Source organism: Melozone crissalis, unplaced genomic scaffold (assembly GCF_028551555.1).
Source record: "Melozone crissalis strain CALT ecotype California unplaced genomic scaffold, PUWL_Pcris_2 ptg000111l_1, whole genome shotgun sequence".
In the NCBI taxonomy this organism is placed as follows: domain Eukaryota; kingdom Metazoa; phylum Chordata; class Aves; order Passeriformes; family Passerellidae; genus Melozone; species Melozone crissalis.
The window spans coordinates 10,035,144-10,062,255 of record NW_026535888.1 but is presented as its reverse complement, the minus strand read 5'-3'; the positions used below and the strand labels follow the sequence as shown (position 1 = coordinate 10,062,255).

The 27,112-nt window shown below is 44.6% G+C and overlaps 1 protein-coding gene across 2 annotated transcripts; it reads left to right on the top strand.

Annotated features, from left to right (window-relative positions):
* Nucleotides 1-1,899: 1,899 nt before the first annotated feature.
* AGO3 (argonaute RISC catalytic component 3) lies at nucleotides 1,900-26,729 on the top strand. 2 transcript variants are annotated; one of them, XM_054292616.1, is made up of 19 exons: nucleotides 1,900-1,982; nucleotides 8,535-8,706; nucleotides 9,755-9,875; nucleotides 10,412-10,620; nucleotides 11,816-11,952; nucleotides 14,026-14,160; nucleotides 16,304-16,391; nucleotides 16,522-16,669; nucleotides 16,966-17,085; nucleotides 17,553-17,675; nucleotides 17,851-17,984; nucleotides 18,398-18,582; nucleotides 18,856-19,015; nucleotides 19,639-19,729; nucleotides 20,686-20,880; nucleotides 21,187-21,321; nucleotides 21,884-21,985; nucleotides 23,072-23,271; nucleotides 24,410-26,729. In XM_054292616.1, the coding sequence occupies exons 1-19, from the start codon at nucleotides 1,964-1,966 to the stop codon at nucleotides 24,516-24,518; spliced, it is 2,583 nt and encodes an 860-aa protein (XP_054148591.1). In that variant the 5' UTR covers nucleotides 1,900-1,963; the 3' UTR covers nucleotides 24,519-26,729. The 2 variants fall into 2 exon arrangements, with proteins under 2 accessions (XP_054148591.1, XP_054148590.1); XM_054292615.1 differs by having other exon boundaries at nucleotides 24,380-26,729.
* The last annotated feature ends 383 nt before the right edge of the window (nucleotides 26,730-27,112 follow it).

The window sequence follows — 27,112 nt, the reverse complement described above, 5'->3', positions numbered from 1 at the left end:
CTAATGGCATGCAGGCACTTGTCAGTTAATTTACCTAACTGCAGCACCAGAAAGTTCTGCCCTGAGCTGGGCACCTGTGCAGGTCCTGCACACATCCAGCTGCTTTGTGGGTTCTATCTCCTATTTTAAAAAGAATCTTTAGCAGTTTTAAAGGGGCTTTTTCTATGTGAGGTACAACAGCAAATCGTGCCTTGTGCAGCTGGGTATGGAGTCCTGGAAAACAGGTCAGAAAACTGGTTTCAAGTGTTAGATTAGCATTTGTGTCCCAGCCCTGGTGCTGATTACAGCGCCCGAGCTGTGGGACCAGATGTGCTGCCCCTGAGGGATGTGTGTGTTTGCAGAGATGCCTCTCCCACGTATCTGCTTCATCCTGGAGATCACATTTCCCACTCCCCATTTCAGTTAGGAAATATTCTAGTAGGTTACCTTTAATTTGCATGAGTTTAAAATCCTTACAGTGTCCTTTACCTGAAAACTAAAATTTATGCTTTTAAAGACTAATTCAGCTGGGAATTTTCAGGATGGTAATTCTTAATAATGACCCTGACATTTGGATTATGGATCTTTAACTTCCGTTGGCCTCAAATTCCAGTTCTTTGGTACATTCCCAGTTGTTTCCCAGGGGAAGGGCCCTCTCAGTACCACAAAAAATGACATTGTTTCTTCACAATGAGTAGCAGGTTCAAACCCACTCGGAAAAGTCCCAACATACTGTTTTTGCAAAAAAAAAATCTGTTGAGGGCAGAGGAAATAAAGGTGTCACTGCCTGACCCAGCAGTGAGCCTGTTGCATCTGGCACATTCTAATCTCTTCCCCACATGCCATTTGTCCCTTTCTCCCCTCTGCTTATTTGGTGCCAGTTTGTGTAAAATATCCCTAACACAGCGGTACTGAACATTGCTAAAAAGTCTCAAAAAATTAGGGCAAGCATAAGCTCTAAATTTATGTTGATACAGTGAATCATCAAATCATGAATCATGGAATATCCTTAAATTGGATGGGATCCACAAGGATCATCCAGCGCAATGCCTGGTGCTGCACAGACACCCCAACAACCCCACCCTGTGCGGAGAGCTCTGTCCTGGAGCTCTGGCAGGGTCGGGGCCGTGTCCATCCCCGGGGGGCCGTTCAGGGCCCGAGCACCCTCTGGCTTTCCCAGCCGGGCTCGTTCCGCGTGTCCCGGGTCCCGCCGCCCGGAGCGGGCACAGCGAGCGGGCCGTGTGGCCGCTCCCACCCGTGCCCGTGTGCCGTGCCCGTGGGCATCCCCGGGGCCAGGGCGCGGGGCTCCTTCGGGCGGCTTTAGTGAGGATCAAGGAGACACCAGCTGAGTTCCTTGGGGAGCGGGCTGGAAGCCCTCGAAGCCGCCGCACAGGCAGCTGCTGCGGCGGGGAGAAAACGCCGCAGACATAACGCGTTGTACTGAAACACCACAACACCGCGGGGCGGGGAACAACCCCTCGGTGCTCCCGCTGGGCTCATGTGTGCTTTAGCGGTGTCCCGGCACGCCACTCCCGCTCCGGGGCAGCGGTCGGTGCCTGCGGGGCTCCCCCCGCGCTGCCCCGGCCCTCAGGGCCCCTCAGGCTCCCGCCGCCTTTCCCGCCTCTCCCCGCCCAACCCCGCGCTGTTGCCATGACAACCGCGCCGGCTCGCGCCCCGCCCGCTTCCGGCGCCGCTTCCCCTTCCCCCGGAAAGGCCGGGGCGCGCGCGGGGGCAGGGGAAGCGCGGGCGGGATTTCCGGCGTGCGGGGCGCGCGCGCGGCGGGGCGGGAGCGGCCGCGCGAGCCGGGGCTGCGGGGCGGCCACGCCACTTCCGCCTCCGCCGCCGCGTGAGGGGCCGGGAGCGCCGCGGGGAGCGGCAGCGGCACCGGGAGCGGCCCAGCCGGGAGCGCGGCGGAGGAACCGCCGCCTAGCGAAGCCCCGCGCCGGCCGCCGCAGCCCCGAGCGGCTGCGCCCCAGCTCCATGAATGGAAATCGGCAGCGCAGGTGAGCGCGGGCCCGGCGGGGCCTGGCGGGCTCGGAGAACGGGCCCCCCGCGCCATCCCCCACTAGTCCCGGTGCCCGCCCCGGTGCCGCGGGGCAGCGGCCGGGCCGAGCCCATGCCGAGCGGGATCGGGCGGGAGGAGCCGAGCCCCGCGGGCAGGGCCCCGGTACCGGGCAGAGCCGGGGCCGAGGCGCTCCGTGCCCTGCTCGCCGTGCCGGAGGTGGAGGAGGAATTGTCGGTATTTCATAACCGGGGTGCCCGGCTTGCGTAACCCGCGCCGTGCCGGTGCCCGAGGGACGGAGCCGCAGAGCGCGGCGGGACCGGGCAGCGCTCCCTCGAGCAGCTCCTGCCGGGCTCACACCGGGTGTTTGGCTCCTGTGGGTCTGCACCGCTGAGTTTTGGGGCTAATTCCTGTGCCTTTGGGTGTGCTGCTTCACAATAATCATCACAAATGGGTTATTGCACGGAGAAACTGTGATGCCCCATCCCTGGCAGTGCCCAGGGCAAGATTGGACAGAGCTTGGAGCAACCTGGGGTAGTGAAAGGTGTCCCTGCCCATGGGATGGGCTATAAGGTGTTTTCCAACCCAAATAATTCTGTAATTCTGTGAAAATCTTCACATTTTGGCCGTTTGATCGTTTTGCCGGGAAAGCACGTGCTCAGTATTTTATCAACTTTGTGGTTTAAATGGATTTTGGGGGTTGGAGAAGGAAGTTCTGATTCAGTTTTTCAAGATAACTTATTCCAAATCTGGCAGAAGAATGAAGGAGGATTCAGGGTTTGGGCAGTGTTTAATCAGCAATTCCCTGGCTGTACCTCGATGGAAAAGGGAATGTCCAAAGCCACCTGGAGTTCCATGTCTGTCACTTGAATAGGTACCACAGGTGGTGAAAATACCAGACTGAGACTGAAGGTGTCAACACAAAACGTGCCTTCCCATCTCCATATGGAGATCCTTTTCTAACATACTTGGAGATTTAAGGACAGTGATGCATTTGGCTGGAAAAATGCAGCCAGTTCCCTACCTCAGCTGTTGCCTGGCTTGAGGTTGTGATGGGTTGAGAACGTTTTAAGGTGCAGGATTTTAACAACCTGGTGGAATTCATGTGATGCTCTCTTACACGGCGTTAAATGAATTTTAATTATAATGTAGTGCAATTGTAGTTGTCTCCTGATAAACAGATTTGCAAGAGGAATCTGTAAATGGTTTAGTTTGCCTTTGGGGTAAATTTTCCTGTTGTTAGACTGCAATGTGTTGGATTTTAGCAAAGCTGCTGCAGAGTGTTCCTTGTGGGCTGAGGCAGTGTCCAGAACAAGGAATGGTTCTTCCTGTGCCTGGGGAAGTGTTCTGTGCAGTGTTTATGTTCCAAGTTTTGGGGTGTTGGAGCAGGAGGACACAAACCATCCTTGGTGGAGCAAATGAAGATTAAAGCTCTGTCATGAAAGAGAGAAATACACTGAGATGTGCTTTGTTTTCTGTGCCTGAAGGGAAAACATGGGATAAAACAAGCAGAGAGGGGAACAAAGATTGAGGTGTGAGTGTCCCTGGAGTAAAGTGTGGAAGTGTGTGCTGGGACATCTGGAATGAAGCAGTGCTGTGGGTGATGTCCTGTTTGTGTGAGAGGCTTAGGCTGAGGAATCTGGTGAGTATTGTGGCTCTCCTGGTCCATGGAGTTTGAACATCACTGAAAGCAGGAGCGGGATGTGAAGGTGGTGTGGGTTGCGGTGAAACCAAACTGAGGAACAGCAATAAAATGTTCAGTGGGGAAAGTGAAGTGAAGGAAAAGCTGCTCTCAGCACAGCTCAGGCATTGCACTTCCACCCGGAGAATGTTCAGTAAAATTCCAAAAGGCAGGGAGGTTCAACCAACAGGGGATGTTCCGTGGTGTAACCAAGTTGTGTCAGTGCCATTGTCTTCATTTCCATGTCCTACGCTGTCCTTGCAAAGCTCACAGCTTTTTGTGTTAACTTGTGTTGGGTTGGGTTTTTTAATTTCAGTTTTAATGAGGCATTGCAGGCATCCTTAATGTTCTGTTTATTTTCCATACAAACTTTGGGCACAGAAAATCCTGAGAAGTGGCTTTTCTCTGTGATTCAGAGCAGTGCTTTGGGAGGCCCATTAAAAGTCCCGTTTTTGTGGGTGTGGTAGAGCAGGGAAGGGGGTGATTCATAGTTGCCTTCAAAAGTTATTCTACTGTAAGATACAGTGGCAGATTTCCTCTGGAGTTGCTGTGGAAGTTGTTTGACTCACAGTATGAACATTACAAATTGTTTCATCCTCAGAGCTTTGCTTCCTCAGGGGTGAAGGTGTCCAAGAGTATTTCTTGAGCTAATTTTTACCTCCAGATTTTGGTCTGTGGAAATACCTTCCAGGGAAAAGTCTTGCAGGGTTTGTGTGGGCTGGCACATTCTCTTCTCCCAGAGCAATTGGGTATTAACTTCACTATGTGCATTTTTGGGCTTAAAGCTTTTTGTATTTACATTTTTTTAATGGTTCAGAAGCATTGATTGTCTTTTAAATTCTCCCCAAACACTCCAGTGTGTTTTCTGTAAGTCCATTGGGGCAGAATGAGTTACCACACCAATATTTGCTTGTGCAGTTGGCAGTCACAGAGCGCAGCATCAAAACCTTGGCTTTTGATGAGTTTGAACATGACTTAGGATCCGAAACCTTGAAAAAAACCAAACCCTAAATTGCAAGGAGGAATGTTTAGAAAACATGGATTGCATTACTCATAAATAATGTAATGCCACCCAGCAAGGCCGAGTGACAGAAATGAGGCAATTCATGATTTCTGGCAGACGGCGCTCGATCATTGAAACCGACATTTGAATCAGATCTTCTCTATGTATTTTTTTAATCCAGAATTAGGTTATTTTTTGTTAGTGATAAAATTTTCTTAGAGCTCCACAGGCTGGGCCTCTGAGTAGAGGCCAGGGGCCCTGTGAAAGGGGTTCTTTTATTTTTCCCCCTCCTTGTGAGAGCTGTAGCTCTCTCCAGTGCAGCTCCAGCCTCAGGCTGGGATCGGTTCCACAAATCTGCCCCGTGTTCCTGAGCCAGACTAAGTTGTATTTACCTGCTCAGGCCTTGCTGTTGTGTTTTGGGCTGTTCCAGCACCCATCCAGTTAGATTTAGATCTGTATAAACAAAAATAAAACTACTAAGTTATCTCTTTTATTAGAGTTTGGCTTTATATGCTGAAGCCACAGTGTGAAAGAGGATAATTTCTTTTTGGAAGCTTGGTGGGGATGGCCCTTTCTGTAAGGAAATCTGCATTTCCTATTAGCATCCTGCTGGAGCTCAGGGTTTTTTCTTCCTTCTGTAAAAACGCTGCTCGTGCCAGAAGCTGCAGCTTTTTGTACAGTGGTGTGTTGGAAGCATTTGCAGGTTTCTGAGCTCCTGCTCGTTGTGCTCAGGCTTTATTCCGACAGGGCTTCTCTGGTTGCTAGGTAGGTGCAGCCAGGCTTTGGATGCAGGCCAGGCCTGTCCGTGTGCTGCCTGGGCTGTGAGGAATCGCCGTCCCTTCTGCCTGTGGCTGAGCTCCATTGGAACATCGATCCTTGCATGCAAGAAAAGATTCTCACTCAGAGCTCGTTGGAGCTGTTAGAGGGACTTGCACAGTGCAGCTGGGGGGGCTTTGTGATCCCTTCCAAACCATTCCATGATCCTGAGACGTGCTGCCTTGCTGCACAAAAGCCTTCCAAGAATCTGTCTGAGACACCACTTTTAGTTCCTGTTTGTGTGTTCATTGTTTGCTGTTGAAAATCAGTTGAGTTTTAGTGCTGGGAGCTTTGCTGAGCTGGATTTATGAATTGAGCTCTGCTGAACAGACTTGGTGTGGGGGTTTTACTTGGAATTTTAGGAACATCCTGGGCATATATCTGAAGGGAGCCTACAAGAAAAATGGAGAAGGGAGACAATTTACAAGGCCTGGAGTGATGGGGGGGATGGCTTCCCACTCCAGAGGGCAGGCTTAGATGGGATATTGGGAAAAAATTCTTCCCTGTGAGGGTGGAGAGGCCCTGGCACAGGGTGCCCAGAGCTGCTGTGGCTGCCCCATCCCTGGAAGTGTCCAAGGCCAGGTTGGACAGGGCTTGGAGCAAGCTGGGACAGTGGAAGGTGTCCCTGCCCATAGCAGGGCATGGAAATGAGATGATCTTTAAGGTGCCTCCAACCCAAACCATTCCATGATTCTATGGTATGTATGTACCTCGTGCTGCAATGGCAGAGTATTGGTTTCTTTAACACAAAGAAATTTCTCCTCTCACATTTGTGGGCAGAACTCTCTGGAAGCACTGAGGAGCTGCTCCATCCCCTGTGGAGGAGGCCTCACAGTGCTGCTGCTTTGAGAAAAGTTTTTCAGCCTTGACCCACTTTGTTTTTGCAAAGGTTAAAGGACTTGAAGGAAAGGCTCTGCCACTCGGGCATCCTGTACTCAGTAGAATAATAGCACTTTGAATATTTTTGGTTTGTGTGTTTATTTCCATGGGTTTGACACAGGACTTAGGCATGAGGTTGGGTGAGTCACCGATAGATCGGCGGCAGAGCCATCCCCAGAGCGTCGCTCTGCTTATTTGTGTTTTATTGGGCTTTGAGTCACAGCTCTGAGGCCACTGACACAAGACTTTCACAACAGAATCTGGCAAGTCAGGATCTCTTCAAAGCAGGGTCTTCTCAGTGGGTGCCCTTGTGTTTGGGCAGTGCTGGCGTGCTCATGTTTTTAAGTTCATTTGTTCAAGGGAGCATGATTCACGCAATAATAGCAAAATAGCTCAGTTTTTTTAAATTGCACCTGAACAATGTGTAGACCTGCAATTCTGATTCATTTATTGGTCACTTAACTCCTATTTGCCAAAATCTGAGTTTCTAACTTCTTCCAGGCTGACTGAGACACACAAGGCTGACCAGACTAAAAGAACCTTTTTAATGTTATCTTTATTTCAGCAGTTTTGTTACTCTCTCCCCCAGATAGGAACTAAATATAAACTGTGGTGTGTATGTCTTCAGAATATTAAAACAAACTGTTGACTTGTTTATGCCACTCAAATGTTTAGTAGTAACTTTTTTGCTTATGCTTTTATTCTGCAAATGTAGCTGGAGTAAATTCTAGGGCTGCTTTTACTCACGTGAGAGTATTAAAATGAAGGAAAAGTTGAAGAGAGCAGATGCTTGGAACAAGTTTTGCATAAGCAGAGTCTGTGAGCGGGTTTTAAATGATGCTTCTTGCTTTCTGTTTTGTTTTATCTTGTGGCTCCAAGCCAGCCCCACTCAGAATTTTTCAGTAGTTTTCTGGGTAGAGCCAGACAAATGTTACAGAGGAACTTGGCTTTGATGTTCACCTGTTCTCAGGACGTGACTATTTCCTTCAAGATAATACAGGGGATTTTTACAGAAATTGTGGAGATTAATCAAAAGGCAAATAAAAAACATTTTTCCCAGCACTTGACATTTTAACTCTGCTATGAAAATGAGTGGGCTGGAATCGCTGCCTGCGTCACCGAGTGGGAGGAGAGGGGAGAACTTTGCACTACCTCGCTCAAATGCTCTGAAAATCAGGACATTTGTACCACGAGTAACTTCTTAAAACTCAGGCTACCAAGCATTTTGGGTTTGTTGTTGTTTCTTAACTGAAAAGAGGTGCTTTGAAGTGGAAATACCAGCAGAAATTCTGGGAAATGGGCTATGTTTACTACCCTGTTTGGTTTGTAAGGCATGAGTAATGCAAATCTTGAGTGGAGGGTTCTCACCCAAATGATGCAAAGCAAATTAAACAGATGAGAATGGAACAAATCTGGGCAGGTATTTTAGCGACTTTTTATTTCAGCTATTTTCAAAATACCCATCTCGTTGCAGATTTAGATGTTTCTCTGAGCAGTTCTGGGTATTCTTCTCTAGCCTACAAGTAATCAAGAGTTTTACAATCCTGTCTTAATCTGAGTCTTTACTCTTCTGGCAAATTGGCTTTATGGGGGCAGTTAGATGGGAGGTAATGGTCTTACTCTTCATCCATTTTCAGCCTGCAAAGTTCAAGAATAATCTGTCTTCCAAGACTAAGCTGATATGAGCACTGAAATGAAGAGTTTATCTCAAATCCTGTGCATCAGTCCAGAGAGTTACTTCTGTATTTTTGTACTCTGCAACCACTTGGTTATTACCAGAGTGTTCAGAAAAGACTTGTAAAACTTTCTGTGTTATATTTTGGGGTTGTTTTTGTTTAAGGGGTTTTGAGTTTTGGTTTGGTTTTTTTTTTTTTTCTTTTTTTCTTTTTGTTTTGGATTTTTGATTGGGTTTTTTTAGGAAATCTAAACAAAACCTCCTGATTTTATTCATGCTGATCACTGAAGCTCATGAGTAAGAGAACAGTCTAGATGTAGGAGGAGGATTAAGGATTAATAATGGGAAAGTATTTGTTTGGAACTCCATGCTGTTGGAGGCAGCTGATTTCCTTTCCTCGAGTGTGCTGCCTCTGGTGCCCACCTGGTTCTCCTGGGAGTTGGTTCAGGGGATTTTTTGTTGTGCTTTTCTCCTAATCTGTGGGATTTTTCCTTTGCAGGACCCGTGGGGGCACAGCCCCTGCTCATGGTGCCCAGACGTCCCGGCTATGGCACCATGGGCAAGCCCATTAAACTGCTGGCCAACTGCTTCCAAGTTGAAATCCCAAAGATTGATGTCTACCTCTATGAGGTGGACATCAAACCAGATAAGTGTCCTCGGAGGGTGAACAGGTGAGAAGATACATTTGTAAAATGTAAATTGTATTATACCAATGGGAATGTTGAATAGCATCAGGATCTATGAAAGGGAGATTTTCTTTCCTTTTCCCCACCTCCCAGCTGGGAGGTGAAAGTGCTGCTGCTCATTCAGCTTGAAGAGGAAGTCAATATTTATCATCTTGCTGAAGTACTTTGGGTTAATATTGCCTGGCCAGGACGTGGTGCCTGGAAGCTGCTGCTGTGCAGGAAGGCTGCTTTGCATGTGCTGAAAGGAAAATGTTTCCATTCTGTGAAACACCAAGACCTCCCAAAGAATTCACATCCCAAAGGCCTGTTACACTTGGAGGTGTTCCAAAAGTCCACTGTGTTCCTAAAGTTTTATCTACTGCTTGCATCAAGAAGCATTTTTGTATAAGCTGAAAGTTTCATCATGGTTTTTCAAGTGTAATTTCAGTGCTTGTGTCAGGTTAATCTTTAATGCCATCAATTTATAATAAAGCGAGGGAGGCAAATCTATAATTGTGTGCAAATTGGATCAGACTTCTGCATGATTTTGTAGAAACTCAGGTTATTGAGGACTTAAAGCCAAGCCTGTTTTGTTAGGGCATCTCATGTTTATAACCAGTGTAGGCAGAATTCAAAATCTCATGGAGGAGCAGATAAACATTGCTGCAGACAGCACAGTGAACTGGCTGAGCTTCCACATGGGGTTTGTGCTGTTTTTTCACAGTACCACTTTGTGGGTTTTTTCCAAGGTAACAGTGTTCTTGTTTTCCATCATAAAGATGATACCGAGGCCTTGGTAATTTCTAGGAGTTTCTGAAATTATTTCAGTACCAATATTCCTCAGTATTTGAGCATTTACATTGATTCTGATTTTATTCTGTAGTGTTTATTTAGTTAAAGTGTCTGAAGCACCTTTTGGAACAGCAGTGGGTGTTTATAATTCACTCAAGTATTGTTTATTGCAACTACTTCAGCAAAACACCTGGGAGTGGGAGCCAGCTTGTGTCTGATCCTTCTTCAGAAACATCTTTAATGCAAATATCCCCTTTTCCAGGGACGTGGTGGACTCTATGGTGCAGCATTTTAAAGTGACAATATTTGGGGACCGTAGACCAGTTTATGATGGGAAAAGAAGCCTCTATACAGCCAATCCACTTCCTGTGGCCACTACTGGGGTAAGATAACTGGGAACATGTTATATTAATAGCAGCTTCATAGGAAAGGAAAAAACCCAACTCTAAATATTGCTGATTTCAGAAAAGCTGGATGTATCTTACAGTATCTGTACTGAAACTGGGTCCTTCTGATATATTTCCTGAAAATTCCAGTGTGTGTAAATGTTCATGTAATAGTCGCATCCAGAACTTCCTGTATAATTTAGTAGCTGCTTTCTACAGCAAAATCTATTAAAACATTTCATTTTACAGACTGTAACACATGATCTTATGATGAATTGAAAAAACAAGCCAGAGTTTTTCTTTATGTATTGCTTTGTGATTTGGGGTGACAAAAATTTATTCTATCTTCTTCTGCTTGGTCAGGGCCCAGTTCTCTTCACTTTGTGCATTTGATAATGTACTTTCATTAAACATGCTGTGTCTTCAATATCTGAGTTTTTGAGTCTCTGGCCCAGTTATGGGAAGGAGTGGAATCTTAAGGCTGCCAGATAAAAAAAGCTGCTTTTTATTTCTTTCTTTTCTCCCCTGCCCAGGTGGATTTGGATGTGACACTACCCGGAGAAGGTGGAAAAGATCGTCCCTTCAAAGTGTCAATAAAGTTTGTTTCTCGGGTGAGCTGGCACTTGCTGCATGAAGTTTTGACAGGAAGAACCTTGCCTGAGCCTCTGGAACTAGACAAACCTATCAGCACTAACCCTGTTCATGCTGTCGATGTGGTGCTACGACACCTCCCCTCCATGAAGTAGGTTCACTGTCTTCCTGCAGTCTGTCTTTACCTGAAGTATCCCCACTGGGAGACCTTCATCCCCATTTCTTCACAGGTGAAAAGAGAAACTGTTCATTCCCCTCTGCAGCACAGCTGGTGACCTGAACAGGGAGCTTACAGTTAGTCCTGTACAAGTGTTTCTGTAGGCAGAGCAGGTGATGTGTGTGTTGGAAAAGCTCAAGAAACATCAGGCATTTATAACAGGCCTTCAGAGAAATGCTGAGAGGTTCCAGTGGGCTGCAGCACTGCTGTCCTGGTTCTGCTCAGCTTGAGCCAAGTGAGGGCAGTGCCTGTGCAAAGCAGCCTCTTTAATCCATTGGTACACTGTCACCAGTGCATGCTTCTCATGTCTGAAATACATGGCTGGGACCAGGATCTGTCCTAACAAAGTCTCATATTTGTTGTTTTATCTCAGAACCCTGAAGTGTAGAGAAGGCTAATTTTGCTTGATTTGGTTAATGAAAGTTACTTTTGAAGTTGGTTGGCTTTAGGCAGCACAGTGGCTTTGCTCTGAGCAGATTTCTGATAGGTTTCACTGATAGCTCTGATAGGTTTCACTGCGTGTAGCTGACAACCAAAAAAGTGCCCTGTGGTTTTGTGGAATCCAATGTTCCTCAGCTTCCCCTGATCTGAAGATGTTACCCTCTGTACCAATGCCTGTGCATTACAAAACAGGAGGTGTGGAGGCTCAGGAGCAGCTGCTTTCTACCTGTGAGAGAAACATCATTTCATCTAGCTCTTTGTTTCCCCCCATAGTTTTTGCTTCTCTCAATGTATCTTGTATTCAAAAGTTCCCTATTAATTAGGAAAAATGGTATTTAAGGGTCAGGCCAGTATAGACAAGGCTGTTGTACAGAATCTGCTGTGGTGGAGGTTCCACTGTCTTGAAGCAGAAGATCAGGAGGGGTAAGTTAACTTAGTTCTTGATTTGTTGTAAAAACTGAAAGTGGTTTGTGCATTGCTAAAAGTAGTAAATGTTTTTTGTCTAAATTTAAAAGCACTGCAACGGGAACAGAAGCATTCAGGGTATTTTGTTTATACTTGCTTCTTGGCACAGATTGCTGGTGCACAAAATGCCAAACAATAATAATGCTGTGTGTTACAATCTTTGTTACATGAATTTGGGGTTTGGAAAGCAAGAACATAAATGTGTGGCCACCTGTTTCACCAGGTACACCCCTGTGGGCCGCTCCTTCTTCTCAGCTCCAGAAGGCTATGACCACCCCCTGGGAGGGGGCAGGGAGGTCTGGTTTGGCTTCCATCAGTCTGTCCGACCTGCCATGTGGAAAATGATGCTCAACATCGATGGTAAGTGGGGATTCAGGGCTGAGATTCAGACCAGACATGTATGGCAAAGGCTACCTAGAAATTCTAGTCTGTTTTCCTTGCATGATGTCAATGTTTGAGCAGAAATTTAGCTGCCATATAAAATCCAATATCTCTATATAAGAAAGAATTGCACTGGGCTTGTTTTCCTGCTTAATTTCAGTTTTGGTGCATCCCCAGTGACAGAGGCAGGTTGCCTGCACTGTGTCTCTGTGCAGCTGTACACAGTGAGTGGTGCTCAGTAGTTCCAAGAAAACTCTGTAAAACATACCCCAAACACTTCTCTGAATAGGGCTGATTGGAATAGGCTTTCTTATGCAAAAGGATAAGCTCTGCAGCACTGTATTGAGTCCCAGATGAATGGATCTGAGATCAACTGGTGCCTGTGTCAGACTCCCTCGTCCTGTGAGCACTCAACTCTATTTAGTTGTTAAACCCTCATTGAAAAGTGTCAGTGGTGGAGATGCAGGTGCTGCCTGAGGTTTTCTCTGATTTGCATTCAGTTCTCACTGTCTTTGAAATGCTTTATAAACCCAAGGTAAATTGTCTTGCTTTACATTGAGCACTCCAAGTCAGGTTGTGCTTGGAGCATAATAAAATATTGCAGATGTTGAGCTGTCTTGCTGAAAATTTGCAAGTCCATGTGTTCTGGTTGACGTAAATTGTGGGTGATTCTCGTGTGACTGAAGTCACACACTTTGTTCTTGTAAAGTTGCCTTTCTAACAGCAGCTGTGCTTTAAAAAAATGAATGTAAAAATCTCAACCTGTCCCAAAAAGAACCAGTGCTGTTATCTATATGCAAGGTACTGAGAGAACTGCAGTTCAGGTAGAAAATGATGAATTTACACCAGTTGACAATGTACTGTGCTGTTACTTTGTGAGGCAAGTTTTTCTTACCAGCATTAGCAAGTGTAGTAGTAACTCTTGGAGTAGAAGTTTTTCAGTCCTTCCTGTGAATGAGAAATTTGAAGCCCTTTGTAAGTGCTGATTCACAGAGCTGTTGTTCTGTTTCCTCATTTGAGGCTGTGAAATTGTCTTCAAATCCCATCACTGGAGGTTTTTCAGTTTGGGTGGATGAGGTTCTCCATGAAAGTGTTGCTGTGGGAGACAACCCACACACTGCCAGGGTGGGGAGAGTGAGGATTTGGGGTCACTCAGAAATCTGGAGCAGTCTCAGGCATCTGGAGGTGTTGGTTGATGCCTCATGTGAGGCTGGTAGGCTGCTCCAGTGACACATGACTGAAGAATGTTGGGTTGTGTGAGCACAGATGTGTGGCAGGTTTGGTACATGAGATCTGGAAAACTGATAAATGCTTGTTGAGTATTTCTCTTCTGTTGTTGACATTTAAAGCTTTAAATGTGTGGAACAGTTTGTGTCTGAGCTCTGTCTTGTCCCACCTCGCCCTTCCTGACAAAGGTGTTGTTTCAGTTGCTTATAACTTTGTCAGGAAGATAATTTATGATTTATAATAAGTCAGCTGTCCTGCTTAAAACCAGTATATTGTTCCTTAAAGTGATTGTGTTGTTAGCATGTGGGGAGGGTAAGATTTGAGTAGATCAAGGGTTCCACTCTCCCTGCACCAATACAATTTGTGCATAGTCAAAATAGAGCTCATGTCTGCACCAGATATTGTTTCAGTAATTGAGCAGATTGTGTAACTGACAAAATTACATTGCATGTTGAATTATGTTAGCTTTTAATATTCAAAAGTCTGTGGTAGAGGGATATTAATCCTGTCTCTGCAGCTTCATACAGAGGTAAAAGAGAATGTCTCTCTGGGGTGTTGCAGCTTTCTAGAAATAAATGTTCTCTGGGGGAAAAACCCTTTTAAACCCCTGAAATTCCAGGTAGTAGCAGGATGAGTGTACTGGAGAGAGATGTGTCACTGTAGACTTTCTGCTGGCTTTTTGATATTTTACTCTTGCAGAACTCACTGTTCTGTTTCTAAATGTACCTGAGGTTTATGTGGAATTCTAAGAAATATTGATGTATGAACTGCTTCACAATACCTTGACTGGGGTTTTTTTTACACTTCATATTTTGCTCTTTGCAGTTTCTGCCACTGCCTTCTACAAAGCACAACCTGTAATTCAGTTCATGTGTGAAGTCCTTGACATTCATAATATTGATGAACAACCAAGACCTCTGACTGATTCTCATCGGGTAAAATTCACCAAAGAGATAAAGGGTGAGTAGAAATGGGTTGGCTTTGTTCCAGGTAACACACTAAAGTTAATTCTAAGGGAATTGTTTTAACTGGAAGCCTGTTTAACATGGCTCAGAAGGGCCTGGAGCTGCCAAGAGAATTGCAGTATCCATGTGTGTAGCTCTAATCCTGAGACAAACAATGCAGCTCTGCAGAAATGGGAGCTGAAAAACATTCCCAGTGGCTTAGAGGGAAAAGAGGGAGCACGTTGTTCATTGCCTGGGCAGAGGTAAGTGGCTGGTGCCAACCTCTCCTAACCCAGGGTCCCTGAGGCCACCTGGCATTGTGTGTGGGCTCCTGTTGTTTCAGTGCTGTGGCAAAGTGAACATTGATTTTAAGGCTAACATTGATTCTTTGAAAGAGTGTTGTTAGAGTGAATTCTAATAACTGATTGCCTTGTGGAAAAATAAGTACCACTTGCAGCTGAAGGCCAAATTCCATTCCAAAGGAATTGCATAAGCTGCTGGTTTGAGTGGTTTCTCTCCATATATGCTACTTGGGTTTGTATTTTCCCATATCCTTCATTCCAGTGTAATTTGCAGAGAGAAAAGCCTTGGAGGAGCTCAGCTCTTAAACACTTGATGCAAGATTAGACTCTACTGAAATACTGGGCAGCTAAAAAGTAAATTTGAACTGTAATCATAAAGGGATGTGCTCACAGAAGAGCCATGACTGAAAAAAGACAGGAATTATTTTGTTCTAGTCCTAACATGCCCCCTTTTACATCTGCCTGTCTGCCTTAATTCTGTAGGGCAGGTAACTGGAGGTTGAGAAACTGCCTCTGCTTGATCTCAGATGCTTCAGAGGCTCTGTTGCCATAGTCAGAAAATATTGAAAGTTCTCCCTTTGCTCTCAGACTCATCTTTGCTGCTGTAGGGTCTGAGAGCTCCAGCCAGGACGTGACCATGTACAGCAAAACAAGCCCTGCATTAGAGCTGGCTGTGTGTGAGCAGCACTGGGGGAGGGCACTGCCTTGCTAGTGTCACAGCAGAGTAATGACAGAGCAGGGAATGGGTTCCAGATATCTCTGTGTTCATCAGCCCTTGTCTGTGGTCACAGTGCCCCATGGTTTCTTTTCTCTATTTTCTCTTAATGCCGTGTCAGAGCAGTGGTGGTTTATTTTTACTGTGCTGTCCTCTGAGTAATACTGATGTTCTTGATGCAATTAGCGTTGTCAGGGAGCAAGGAGGCACAGTCAGTGCTTCTTTGTGATGTCTGTGTCCCCTGTAAACTGAACACAGTCTGGTGTCTGGTACCTGGGGACCTGATTCTGGGTGGTGTTCAGTCAGTGGTCCACAATCCACACAAACCTCAACAGGATGAGCCATCCAGTTGCTCTCTCAAAGGCCTGTGGTGCTAGACTTCACTAAAATTAGACTTTACTACTGGAGGTGAATCCTTTGAGTACCCAGGCTTTGTTTTTAGCTGCTTCCTGTCCTGTGGAGCTGGGGAAGGACAGCAGTGTGTAGATGCTGTGCAGCCCTTGTGTGATAAGCTCAGTGCTCCCAGCAGATGTTGAGGCTGCTCTGTGTGAGCAGCACAGTGTGTGCACAGTCACAGCAACAGCCCCCAGAGCCTCCTGGAGCTGCCACTGTCATGATTATCGTGGGCAGAGATAAGTCTGGAGAGGTTCTGGTGTGTGGGCTGGGTGCTTTGAGACGAGATTCTCAACATGTAAAATTAAACTTGGTCAGTGAAATTAAAGAAAATTACAGGATGAATGTGGACGCAAAGCTGGGGGGAAGATGATAAAGTAGAAACCTGGTTTTGTCCTTTTAATTTCAATTACATTGGAACTGATAGGTTGGAGAGATGTACAAGATAAAAAATGAGAACAGGAGGATATGATGAAAACTGCTGTCCGAGTTCAGTCAATGCTTTTTAAATAAAATTCAGAAGCCATTGAACATTAAATATTTTACGTCATGATTTGTGAGGATAATCACCAGGATTAGTCAGAACTCAAATTACAATGAAAGTAAAAATGTTTGGCGAATAATAATTTCTTTGTGCTATTTGATGCTGACCCCAAAGCTGTTATGTTCTAGCATTTAAAACCTGGTGTTTCCTGTGTACATGTTTGTGTAGCTATGGCATCAGGTTTTTTTTTTATGCTTTTATGCAGGTCTAAAGGTAGAAGTGACTCACTGTGGGACAATGAGGAGGAAGTACCGTGTGTGTAACGTAACGAGGCGGCCTGCAAGTCATCAAACGTAAGAGCCTTTCTGTCAGAGCATGAAATGTGTGATGGTTTCACACTGAGTAACAGGACCTGACATTTCATTCATTTTGGGATGATGCTATTTGACAGATAATATTTTACTGAAATGTCTGTCTTCTCAGCTTTCCTTTACAGCTAGAAAATGGTCAGACTGTGGAGAGGACAGTAGCACAGTATTTCAGAGAGAAATACAACCTCCAGCTGAAATACCCTCACCTTCCTTGTCTGCAAGTGGGACAGGAACAAAAACACACCTACCTGCCTTTAGAAGTAAGAGCCTTACTCTGATAGATCAGCTGGGCTTGGGTGGGTTCTGTCAGTTTACAAAACATTAAGAAATCTGTGCTCTTTGCAATACAAGTGTGTTTATGGGTTTACATGTACAGAGTACATGGTTTACTCTTTAATTTAGTGAAATTAAAGTGCTTTGAAGTGTAGAAATATGAGAAAGAATAGGCAGTTCAAACATGTTGGGGTTTGTAGTGACAGCATAGTGTCATGTGTGTACAGTGTGGTGTGATCTGAGTGCTTCTGCTGTGAATTAATGCTTCTGATTTCCCCTGCAGGTGTGTAACATCGTGGCTGGCCAGAGGTGCATAAAGAAGCTGACAGACAATCAGACATCAACCATGATAAAAGCTACAGCCAGGTCTGCCCCAGACAGGCAGGAGGAGATCAGCAGACTGGTGAGTGCCCCAATCCCAGCTCCATGGGAAACTGGGCTGGATTACATCCATGCAAAACTTCCTACTCTTTTCATTCTCTTCATCCCTTAACTAAGCAGATTTTAACTACTTTTTTTCATAGGATTTATTTTAAATTACATGCAATGATAGCATGAGTTCATAGTACAGGCTCTTGCATTATCATCTCTACATTTAATTTACTGTGAGGAAGTGCTCAAAAAAATACTTTTGAATGAACAAACTGAAAATGAGCACTTGAGTAATGAAAGGAACAGAAACCATCTCATCCATTAGATCTCGTGGTGGTAATTGTTTTCATTGGGGATGGGTTGATAGTGTTGAGCAGTCCAGTCTGAGCCTTTTTCAATGAAATTGTTTTAAGAACACTTCTGCAGTGTTCCTGTTAGCCTATGGTTTGTTATGTGGATTATAATCAGATATTTCTGTAACATGTAAATCTCTCCTAGGTGAGAAGTGCAAATTATGATGCAGATCCATTTGTCCAAGAGTTCCAGTTCAAAGTGAGGGATGAGATGGCCCATGTGACAGGACGTGTGCTCCCAGCCCCGATGCTGCAGTACGGAGGACGGGTGAGGCTTTGGCTTTTCCTCTGCTTTCCATTTTGAGGAGTGATTCCTGTACACTTTGACTCTACAGGGATCAGACTTTGAATTATAAACTCTTCTTTGTTGTCCTGAAACTGCCAATAGCACTGGTTGCTTCTTTTTTTAGTCACTTGAGTGTCTGTTGCTTTTGTTTCCCCAGAATCGAACCGTGGCAACACCAAGCCACGGCGTGTGGGACATGAGAGGGAAACAGTTCCACACTGGGGTGGAGATCAAGATGTGGGCCATAGCTTGCTTTGCAACACAGAGACAGTGCAGAGAAGAAATTCTGAAGTAAGGCATGTTGTGGTTCAGGCTTTGGACTGTTCTCTTAAAGAAGTGAAACATGAATATAGGATTACAATGAGCATTTTACCTGGATTTAATGTGAGATGTTAGGGTGGGAATCTGGGCTGGTTTGCTTACAATCAAAACACTGTACTGGTTACACTGTGGGATGTTTGTTCAAGGTATCAGAAAGGACTATATACAGTGATATTACAAGACAAAGTACTGTCTAGACTATTTTTTAGCCCATTCTGGCCTATGGTGTTTCACAGCTGTACATCCTTCACATAACAAACATTTTTAAAATGTTGCTTTAAAAGCTATTTGGAATCATCCTCCTTTGACGATTCTGCCCCTTTGTACTTTGCTTATTGTGTACTGCTGCTACTGCAAAAATCCAAAAATCTCCTCCTCTGCAGGGGTTTCACAGACCAGCTGCGCAAGATCTCCAAGGACGCCGGGATGCCCATCCAGGGCCAGCCTTGCTTCTGCAAGTACGCCCAGGGTGCAGACAGCGTGGAGCCCATGTTCCGACACCTCAAGAACACCTATTCAGGGCTGCAGCTCATCATTGTCATCCTGCCAGGGAAGACACCTGTGTATGGTAAGGGAACACCTCTGTCTTTACCTGTTCAGTCAGGTATCACTTGGAGAAATCTGCTGCCTAGCATATGTTAAAAATTACTCAGAACCGTCCTTTATGTATTAGACACCACTGTTTTGTGTGTGAAGATAAATTGGAAGCAGGTCTGAGTATTCAGATAAATTAGAAGTTACTGCACAGTATGTACACTAGAATTATTGTGACTTATCTAAGATCAAAGTGCAGCAATAACCTCAAATGGACTCAAGTTGTCTCCTTGTGTTTGCTTCCCAGCGGAGGTGAAGCGCGTGGGAGACACGCTGTTGGGAATGGCCACACAGTGTGTTCAGGTCAAGAACGTCATTAAAACATCTCCACAGACCCTCTCAAATCTGTGCCTGAAGATTAATGTTAAACTAGGAGGAATCAACAACATCCTTGTACCTCATCAACGGTAAGACTCTGAAGATTGCATTGGGTTTTCTTTTTTCTTTTAACAGATGTGGTTACATTTGCTACTTAGCACCCAAAATTTAAATGTGGCCAAGTTTTAAATTAAAATACTCTTTTGATAATATTATGTGGAATTAGTAGCTCAGAGTGGTGGTTGGCCTGTGCAGTAGGTCTTCAGTCAAGGTTCTTGTCAAATGTTTGATCAGTATCAAAGTTGAAATGAGGAACAGTTGTGTGAGGAACAATATTTTAAAGGCAGTATAAGAGCATGCTGCTGCTCAAGTCCTGCAGAACAGTGTGTATACTGGTGCTGTAGCTCAGTGGGGCTTGGGGGACCCCCAGGCTCACATGGGGCCTCTCGATCCCCCAGCTGTGCTGCTCCACTGGAGCCCTGGGGCTGCTCCCCACCACAGTCATGCCCCAGTTCTGGCAGTGTGTTTGCAGTGTGTTTTGGGCTCTGCTGGGGAGGGTTCCAAGTTCACCTCTTGTGCACAAAGATCCCATTGTTGAGCCTTGGCCCGGGTACCTGATAAGGCTGAGACAGAAACAACCCCCACGGTGAGCGATGACCTTGTGGCAGCTCTTCAGCTACGAGTGTGACTTAGCACTTTTTTCTTTTTGAAGACCTTCTGTGTTCCAGCAGCCAGTGATCTTTTTGGGAGCTGATGTCACTCACCCTCCAGCTGGAGATGGAAAGAAGCCTTCCATTGCTGCTGTAAGTTTTATTAAATTTACATGGTGTTTTTTCATTGTGGGTAAATGTTAGAATAGTAAGTGCAACTCATGGGCTCTGTCCGTATCAAATATCTTTCAGGGCTTATGCCAGTTCTTTGTACACATTCCCAATGATATTAAAAATCATGTATTTAGAAGAAAAAAACTGCTTTGTACTTCAGAGTGGTTCCTTAGCTCTTTAATTTTTAAATCAAGGTAAAATGGCGTTGTTAAATAATATATTTCTGCAGAAGTATTCTCAAGGAAATAACACAGCTTGGTGACATTAGCTATGGGAATAAATCACACAGGGCTCCATTTTCTTCATGGTGGAAAAAGGCCATTCTGTATTCACATAAATAGCTAGCCTGCCTTAGAAGAAATTACAGGCCAGCCAGAGCAGGCCTGATTTTATGAGGCCTTTCTATATGATTTTTCTTCCTTACTGCAACAGTTAGCTAGTAACATTTTTGTTTTTCAAAGGAGAAAAGTGTCATTAAAGACGTGGTTTGGCAGAAATGTTTTTGACATTTCTTACCTTTTGTGTTAGTACAGTCCAGGAACTCAAGGTGGTGATTAGAGGCTTGGCCAGTCCTCTCCTACTTTGTCCCCTTGGTATTTTAGTTGCCATTGATTGCAGGAAACTGCATCTGTGTTTAGAGTCACTAAGGGAAGCTGAGGTTTTTCTCAGTGTTGAAGGTGAGAAAACGTCACAGAAAAATGTCTGTCTGGATTATAAAATACACCTAAGAGAGAAGCCAAATTCTGCAGGTGCATTTCAGGATGCGTGGGGGCAAAAGGTGTTAAACCTGTACCAAGTACAAGTTCCTGTTGAAAGTGTTACTGTGGTTGTTGTTTAGCACAAACAACTTGTGCTTGCCCCTTTTGGCTTTTTTGTTTTTGATTGTTTTGGCATAGATTTGAGCTTGAAGGCTCGCCTGGTGCATCTCCCCACAGGTTGTAGGCAGCATGGATGCTCATCCCAGCCGGTACTGTGCCACGGTGAGGGTCCAGAGGCCCCGGCAGGAGATCATCCAGGACCTGGCCTCCATGGTCAGGGAGCTGCTCATCCAGTTCTACAAATCAACACGGTTCAAGCCCACCCGGATCATCTTCTACAGGGACGGGGTCTCTGAGGGACAGTTCCGACAGGTTGGTTCAGTTGTGGGTTCTTGAAAGATTCTCCTACTCTGTAGTAGCTGTAGGTGTTGTTTTGTACTGTTTGAGTTGCTTACATTTACACAAAATAATGAGGAGAGAATTTCTTAATCTTGTTGGGTAAGAAGAGATGCAGTTTTTTTTCTGTCTGGGAAGGAGAAGTCTTCAAATTTGGGAAATCACATCTCTCTAAGTACTTTCTGACATTACCAGCTGTGTGCCAAAGTTGTTAACTATACCGAGTTGTGTGTAGAATACAGTGGAAGGAAAACCTAATCCCCTCTGTTCTTGTGCTTGTAGGTTTTGTATTATGAACTGCTGGCCATTAGAGAAGCCTGCATCAGTTTGGAGAAGGATTACCAGCCTGGCATAACCTACATTGTGGTGCAGAAGAGACATCATACACGGCTGTTCTGTGCTGACAGAACAGAAAGGGTAATCACTGCCCTCTGAGGAGCCTTTTGGGAAAGCTTCATGAGGAGCTTTTAGGCTGCTGGAGAAAATATTAGCGTGGGCTTCTGTCCATCTGGTTAAGTGTTCATGCAGGGATGTGTTGATTTGATAAAATGAGGCCCCAAATTGAAAAATCATTGACCTTAAGTCTGTTAAAAACCCCCACAACATCACATTAAAGCTAAAATCCATGTGACCACTCAGGACCAATCTCCAGCAGTAATAGAAAGTACAGAATGGTGGAACCTTTTTTCTGAGTTAATCAATCCAAACTGAAGCTGACAATTCTAAATACAAATGTCTGCAGCTCCTCAGTCTGAGCTGGGAAGTTCTGATGTGCTGGAGGTGCAGTGTTGTGTAAGGTGCTGGAGAGCCATCCAGTGTCCTTGTCAAACCTCCAAGGCTGATGCAGTGGCACATTCCAAAGAGTTCTGTGGCACTTGATGTGCAGAAACCTTGCCAGTGGTGAATAGAAACTTGTATTTTTCATTACAGTTGAGCTGTATAAACAGCTGAGGCTGCACTTACCAAACCTCTTCTCTAGGTTGGACGCAGTGGCAATATTCCAGCTGGGACAACTGTGGATACAGACATCACACACCCCTACGAGTTTGATTTTTACCTCTGTAGCCATGCTGGAATACAGGTATGGATGCTTTGTAAATGTGAATTCAGAACAAGTTGTTTTTCTTTTTGTGACAGCTGTTTACAAGCAGTTACTTAGCAGGGAAATGTTCTTTTAGCTCGGTTTTATCTGAGATAAAACATTATTCTGGGACTTAGAGGATGATTTGCCTAACAAATGATTTGCACATTTAAATTTGCACTGATGGTAAGTAGTGATTTTTAAAGTTTTGTTTTTAAGAGGTCACTTTATTTTCTAACATTATTATTTCTGAAAAAATATTATAGCCTTGTGTCAGGCTATTGCTTAAAAGGTTAAAAAAAAATTTACTCTTTAAATTTTTATCATGTGCATCTGACCATATTGTCATCAGTTTTGTTTAGGTTGGCTGGCCATGACTTCTTTTCCAGTTTTGAATCATTTCAATGAGTTTTTTGTCAACCTTTACACTGTGTCTGAGCAAGCTGCTTTCTGGCCCTGTGGAAAAAGATTTATATCAAGGAGAAGCAGAAAAGATTTATATCATTTGAAGCAGAAATGCTGGGTTTAGTTGCAGCTCATTGTGTTTATTATAGCAAGGCATAAAGAACCTCAACTAAATTGAGGTTCTTTGTTTGGTTATTTGTTTTAAAAGGAGAGACTTGTAGCTTGGCTAAAGCACAACTATTCATGCAATTCAGGTGCACTGTAAGATTTAAGTTGAGTTTCTAGTGTTCATACTTGCAGTTAGGGTGCTCAGGAACTGAGGTGGAAGGATTTAAACTGAGATGGAAGGATTTAAAAGCACCGGGTGTTTCTCTGGGATGTTTTGTGAGAAACAGCTTAATTGAAGGTAGGTAAAAGGAGCTGTAATTGTGGTTTAGTCATGTTGGGAGCAGATGTTGATCTCTGAGGGGTTTTATCCAAGCAAGAATACATAGAGCAATAGAATCATGTGTATGTGAGACTTACTCATCTTTAAATACATTTAGGGCTGACTTAATAATGAACTTGTTCGGCTGCTGTTATGTAGGCATTCACACTAGATTGATGTCCAGAAAGGGACAGGTTAAACCTGACTTGTTTATGGCAACCCAGAGGAGTGACTGTCCATGCCCATCTCTGCAGGGAACCAGCCGTCCCTCCCACTACCACGTGCTGTGGGATGACAATTGCTTCACAGCAGACGAGCTGCAGCTGCTGACGTACCAGCTGTGCCACACGTACGTGCGCTGCACCCGCTCCGTCTCCATCCCCGCGCCCGCCTACTACGCTCACCTGGTGGCATTCAGAGCACGCTACCACCTCGTGGACAAGGAACACGACAGGTACGTCACAGGCTCCGCTCAGGGTTTGGTCCTCACTGCTCTCATCCACTGTCAGGCCTAAAGGCACCTGACTGTGTGTGGGTGAGTCCCGCTGGTCTTGCGCTCAGTTTTTGTTAAGATCATCGCTCCTGGCAGCTGCTGCTCTACATCAGACCAGAGTGGGTTGGTGGATTCTACTGAATAACACTCAAATTAAAAGAATCCAGTTACTGAAGTATCTTGTTATGAATTTGACGTGGTCTGAGGCAATCAAGCCACTGATTTGATTTTTTTTGCTTTAGGATCAGAGTAGTCATGAATGAACCAAATTTTAAGTGCTTCCACTTATCTAACTCTGTACGTCAGAAGTATTTTACAACCTTCAAGCCATCAATTTATTTATAAAAGGCTTATTTTTAGATGAACAAGCTGAGCAGCCATGGTGAAGAGATTTGTCAAAAGCCTCAGGGTTGCTGGGTGAATATGAGAGTTGATATTTCTCAGTGTCCAGTTCTGTCACTGGTGCTGTGTTGGTGAAGGGTCTGGAGAGTCAATTCTTTGGGGGCTCAGCCTGGAGAAAAGTGGGACCTTCTCAGTCTCTATAACTCCCTGACAGGAGGGTCCAACCAGGGCTGGTTTGGCTTCCAGGGAACAAGGGACAAGTCACGGGGAAACAGCCTCATGCTGTGCCTGGGGAGGGTCAGCTTGAACATCAGGAGGAATTTCTCCATGGAAAGGATGGTCTGGCATTGGAAGGGGTGGAGTCCCCATCCTTGCAGGTGCTCTAGAACAACAACACATCAGGAGGAATTTCTCCATGGAAAGGGTGGTCAGGATTGAAAGGGGTGGAGTGCCCATCTTTGCAGGTGCTCTAGAACAACAATGTGGGGAGGAATTTCTCCATGGAAAGGGTGGTCAGGCATTGGAAGGGGCTGCCTGGGGTGGTGGTGGAGTCCCCATTCTTGCAGGTGCTCAAGGACAACTGAACATGGCACTCTGTGCTCCGGGCTGGGTGAGGTTGGGATCGCTCACAGGTTGGACTCGACCTTCGAGGTCATTTCCAACCTCAGCGATTCTGTCCAAGAGATACAAAAGCAGCTTTTTGATTGTAAATTAATACAATTTACAGCCCTGCCTGTCTCTCCCTCGTTCCCTGCAGTGCTGAAGGGAGCCACGTGTCAGGACAGAGCAACGGGCGAGACCCGCAGGCCCTGGCGAAGGCTGTACAGATTCACCAAGACACCTTACGCACGATGTACTTCGCTTAAGTCAATGACCCGGGAGACACTCACGGAGAGGAGAACTGAGAACTTAAGCCACATACAATGTATGTTTCCAGGGGGTTGGTTTAGGGGCTGTGCCTCCCATCGTGCTGGAGCTGACGCTGTGCAGGGGCGAGAGGCTCACCCTTAAATTGACACGAGGAAGATTGTTTACTTCATCCAGGAACACAGCACTATTATGCAATATGAAACCAGCCAACTGCTTTTTTGGGGCAGGCTCCTGTGGGAAGCCAGCGCCATCATTTTTTTTTAATTCTTATTTTCTCGTAGTTTAACCCTCTTCTGCCTTTACCTCAAGTTGCTCGGCAGCACAACTATTGTTGCAAAAAAAAAAAAAAAAAGGATAGTAATAATAAACTAAAATCTATTGTGTAATTTAAAACAAAAAAAAAAAAAAACAAACCACCTTTTAGAAACAATCACAGTGATTGTTTGGAGAAGGGAAGTGTGCAAAAAAGAAAATAAGTTTTTAACCCCCGTGCATTGAGGAATCTTTCTGTCAGTATTGCCATCGAGCGTTCGAATGTGAACATATCCAAGTGCATTGGAATGTGCAGTACTAGCTAGGTAACAGTGAGGGGGGGAAGATATTTTGCACACTAATCCAATAATTTGAACCTAATTTAGCCAACGGCTGCCTTTGTGTCTTTTCTCACAGCTTTGGAGTTCTCAGCTCCAAGAGTTCCCTTTCAAAAGCAATCCAAGAAGCTCGTGGTTCATGTGCAGGCAGTAGTGACCCAACTCTTCTTGCTCCCTGGGGGAATTTACTAAAGCTGCTGTTTTACCTAGTCCAAAAGTTTCAATTTTTTCCTATCTGGCAAGTCAAATCTGTTGAAGCCTCACGTGAGATCTGATGTCCCAGGATTTCTGGGATAACATACAATAACCACCAGAACTGAAACTTTAGAGCTAAGGTCTTTTTGGAAAAAAAAGAAACCTGCTACTTTACTTGCTGCCTCTCACACCTTAATGTGATTCATATGTATGTGTGTTTGAAGTTTAGCTTCCTTTTGTTTCTTTTATATTTATTAGAGTAATAATAATGCTTTAATTTAATTATTACAGAACATATGGTCAACATCAACTTTTATTTTTTAGAAATGTAATCATGTTTATTTTTAAAAAAAGAAACTGACAACTTGTTTTGCTATCTTTTAGTGCAATAAGCATTCTAAAGAAAAACTGTGTCCATTGAGCTGTACTGAAGCAGTGTCCGTACCACGGACCGTGGGAGAATGGACACCTCCAGGATTTTAAAAGGACAAAGTAAAAGCCTTAATTTTGAAAGGAAAGTTTTATAGTCAGAAGGAATCTTGAATTTTCCTTTTTTAAATCAAAAAAAAATACAAAAAATGCTTCTAGATTTCTGCAAGCTTTACTTGTCGCTGCAGTCTTTTGATTTAACAAAGGAATTGGCCTTATTTTTGGCTTTGAAATGTGGAGCATATTTGAATTAAATGGAAAGGGTTTTGTATTAAGATCTCAGTTTTTACATGCTTAGTTAAACCTATTTGACATCAGTAAAATGTCTGGAATTAATAAAAGTTTTTAGGCTTTTTTCCTCTTTGATAGTGACTTTCCTTTTAAAATTAAGTTATTGGTAACTTCATTTCACTTTGCAAATAAAGAGGGCTGGGATAGTTCTAACATGTTAAATCACCGAAATGTGAAACAAACCAATGGGACTCTTTCATTCCACTTTAAAACCAATGTTTAAGATGTCAGAGACGAGCATTTATTCAACGAGGGGACTGGGGAGTTTTGCACTTTGTAAACTCGTGAACTGCATTTTTGACTGTTTTTATTTGCACTGGTTCATAGTATATTTACTGCAGCTGTTTGTATGGGCATTGCTGTGATCCCAGCCCTCCCGACCTCCACCTGCTCTCACATGAAAACCTGGTTGGTCTAAGTAGCTTCTCTCCTCATTCTCACCAAATCTGCTGTTTGCCAATATACTGTATTTTGAGCCTAAAATCTGAGCCCATTTTGCTTCACCAGGCATGAACCCCCTTTTTTCTGCCAGAAAAACCAAGTACTGTATTTTGTGCGTTTGTATATTGTATGGAAATGTCCGTAGTGCTGTTCACAACACTGTCTGCAAGAGCTTTACTAACAGCTGGTGTAGATACCTATTTTATCTCTCAAAGACAAGGAAAACAATGTAAAAAGCTAACTTGGCAAAGCTAAAATTGCACTGGAAACAGTGGTGGGGGCGGGCATTGGCTGGGGGCGCTCGGTGGGGGTGGCTGGGGGGCTCAGGAGGCCCTGAGGATTTGGGGACCCCCAGAGCCAGGGGGTCCCAGCTTGGCAGTGCCCTGTCCCTGTGGGTGCCTTTGGACACACCTGGTGCAGGGAGGAGGGTGTGACAGAGTCCTTTGAGCGAGGTGGTTTCACAGTGAGTCTCTCAGATGTTTTTCCCAGTCTGTGACCTGACACTTTTCTCCTAAAGCTCTCTCAGTAGCAATGCTCTTTGTAAAAGGTTCAGCTTAAGCTTTATACAGAAATTTCTTTTGAAAACAGAGAACTTTTTTTTTTTTTTAAAGAAACCTATTTTACAAAGAGCTCTTGTGGACTTC

Bases quoted from the DNA above. Each gene is read 5' to 3' on its own strand.
- AGO3 (XM_054292615.1), top strand. The intron at 17,086-17,552 runs GTGAGTGCCCCA...AATCTCTCCTAG, and splicing joins AGGAGGAGATCAGCAGACTG to GTGAGAAGTGCAAATTATGA. The intron at 20,881-21,186 runs GTTGGTTCAGTT...TTGTGCTTGTAG, and splicing joins CTGAGGGACAGTTCCGACAG to GTTTTGTATTATGAACTGCT.